At 35.7% G+C, this 1,766-nt stretch overlaps 1 protein-coding gene across 3 annotated transcripts in view; it reads right to left on the bottom strand.

Moving 5' to 3' along the window:
* Window positions 1-361, bottom strand: part of LOC104777430 (dihydrolipoyllysine-residue acetyltransferase component 5 of pyruvate dehydrogenase complex, chloroplastic) — a 7,266-nt gene extending 6,905 nt beyond the window's left edge. Inside the window, exon 1 of one of the 3 annotated variants that reach the window (XM_010501692.2) lies at window positions 16-361. In XM_010501692.2, the coding sequence (XP_010499994.1) occupies window positions 16-205 (190 nt within the window). In that variant the 5' untranslated portion in view covers window positions 206-361. The remainder of the gene's footprint in view (window positions 1-15) is intronic. The other 2 variants (XM_019243827.1, XM_019243828.1) reach the window with 2 other exon arrangements.

Below are 1,766 nucleotides of genomic sequence, written 5' to 3' on the forward strand. Positions count from 1 at the left end.
TGTTGAGCTTATCGCCTTCGGATTTAACCCAAGAGACGATTTTGCCTTCGGTCATCGTGGAACTTAGTGCAGGCATGAAGATTTCTCGGATCTTTGCTTGGATTGGGATGGTCCGGGGCTTTACCCGGAAACCCGGAACGGAAGATCGTGTTTTTGTGGGGAGAGACACGGAGGGTAAGAAGGGTGTTTGGAGAAGACGAGACATTTTTTTTTCCCAATTTCGTTAATCACAATGCCAGAGAGCGAAATGGGATTTAAGGAGTGAGAGAGAAGAGAAGAGAAGAGAAGAGGTTCCTCGGAGTTATCGAAGAGAGCAGGCGGAGTGAGTTGCCAACTAATTTACCGGTGACGATCACTGTGTCACTCTACCTGTGTGATACACGCGCGTTTTGTTATATGGGCTATTATTGGGCTTTTTACGAAGGCCCAAATATATAAATATAAATGCTAACCAGTAAACTACTGTAGCAACGTATCATCAACACAGTTGACAAACATCCGTTAACCCGGTTTTTAAATAGATATTTTGGTTATAAAATTTGGATTTTAGATCTTTTGTAAAAAGGTAAGAAACACATTTTACGAATTGTTGGGATTCAAAAAAAAAAACCATTGTCTTTATTAATGTTGGTTTTCTCATGGTCATATAAAAAGTGACCAAAACTTATAATTTAACATGTTTATTCTTTCATTCGCTTTGTTTTGAATCTCAAACTATTTGAGCGGTGTGAGCGTCAAAGCACTTGGAATAGCATTAAAGCTTATGTTTTGCAGGAATGAATCAGTTAATAATTAACTAACCTAACCTGCGTATCAATATAAAATATTTACCCTTAGACATGGGTCTTCACGCTGATAGTTCTTACCTAACCTGCGTATTAATAATAACCCAAAGGAACTATATGATAGAATCTTGTATCTCCGAACTCAACTGAACCCAAAAAAAAATATGCAATTAGAAAGCAATCGAGTGTTACAAAGTTGTTAACACGATTCAAAAGCGAATCAATATTCAATCTATGAAGCGATGATCGACATAGTACATCCCCGAGCACATCACTCGGAACTCAAGCACATCACAAGAGGTTTACAACACAGATTAAGCATAAAATGAATAGAAGAAGATACAAAGGTTTCTTATACTCAGCTTATCCCGCAACACAAAACCCTCTCTTTCGTCCAGAGTCTTCCACTCAACTCAAATCCAGCGACATGTCGCCTCTCGCTCCTTTGACGCATCAACTGCTAGTGTGGCTGCTGACTTCTTCCGATAGTGCAACTGATGAACCTTATCAAACTATCTAAACAAGGTATAGAGGTAGCATCAAGTTGCAAGTATGAAATAGTTACTAAATATATGTAATAGTTTAAAATTTTTGATAACAACGAGTCTTTACCTAGTTGCAAATGGTTGTATTCTTCATGAACATACATTTCAACCTTGTTCAGGCAAAAAATCACCATTTGAGATAAATATGTTTTCAACCCAAATTTATTGGATCCCACCATAGAGCTGGAAAATAGCAATTTTTGGCTGAAAATAGTTCAACCTCAAAATAGTAGATGAACGGAATGAATGTGATAAAACCATTATTTTATTTTATTTTTCAATTATATTTTTTTAATTTATATGTTTGAATTAATATTTTTGGTTTTAGAAAAATTAGGAAAAATATCATTTAAATCACCAACTTTCAAATGTAGGTCATTTTAATCATGAGCTTCTTAGGTGGCCATTTTAATCATGAATTTATTGTTGACTTTTA

This window comes from Camelina sativa, chromosome 3 (assembly GCF_000633955.1).
Source record: "Camelina sativa cultivar DH55 chromosome 3, Cs, whole genome shotgun sequence".
Lineage (NCBI taxonomy): Eukaryota > Viridiplantae > Streptophyta > Magnoliopsida > Brassicales > Brassicaceae > Camelina > Camelina sativa.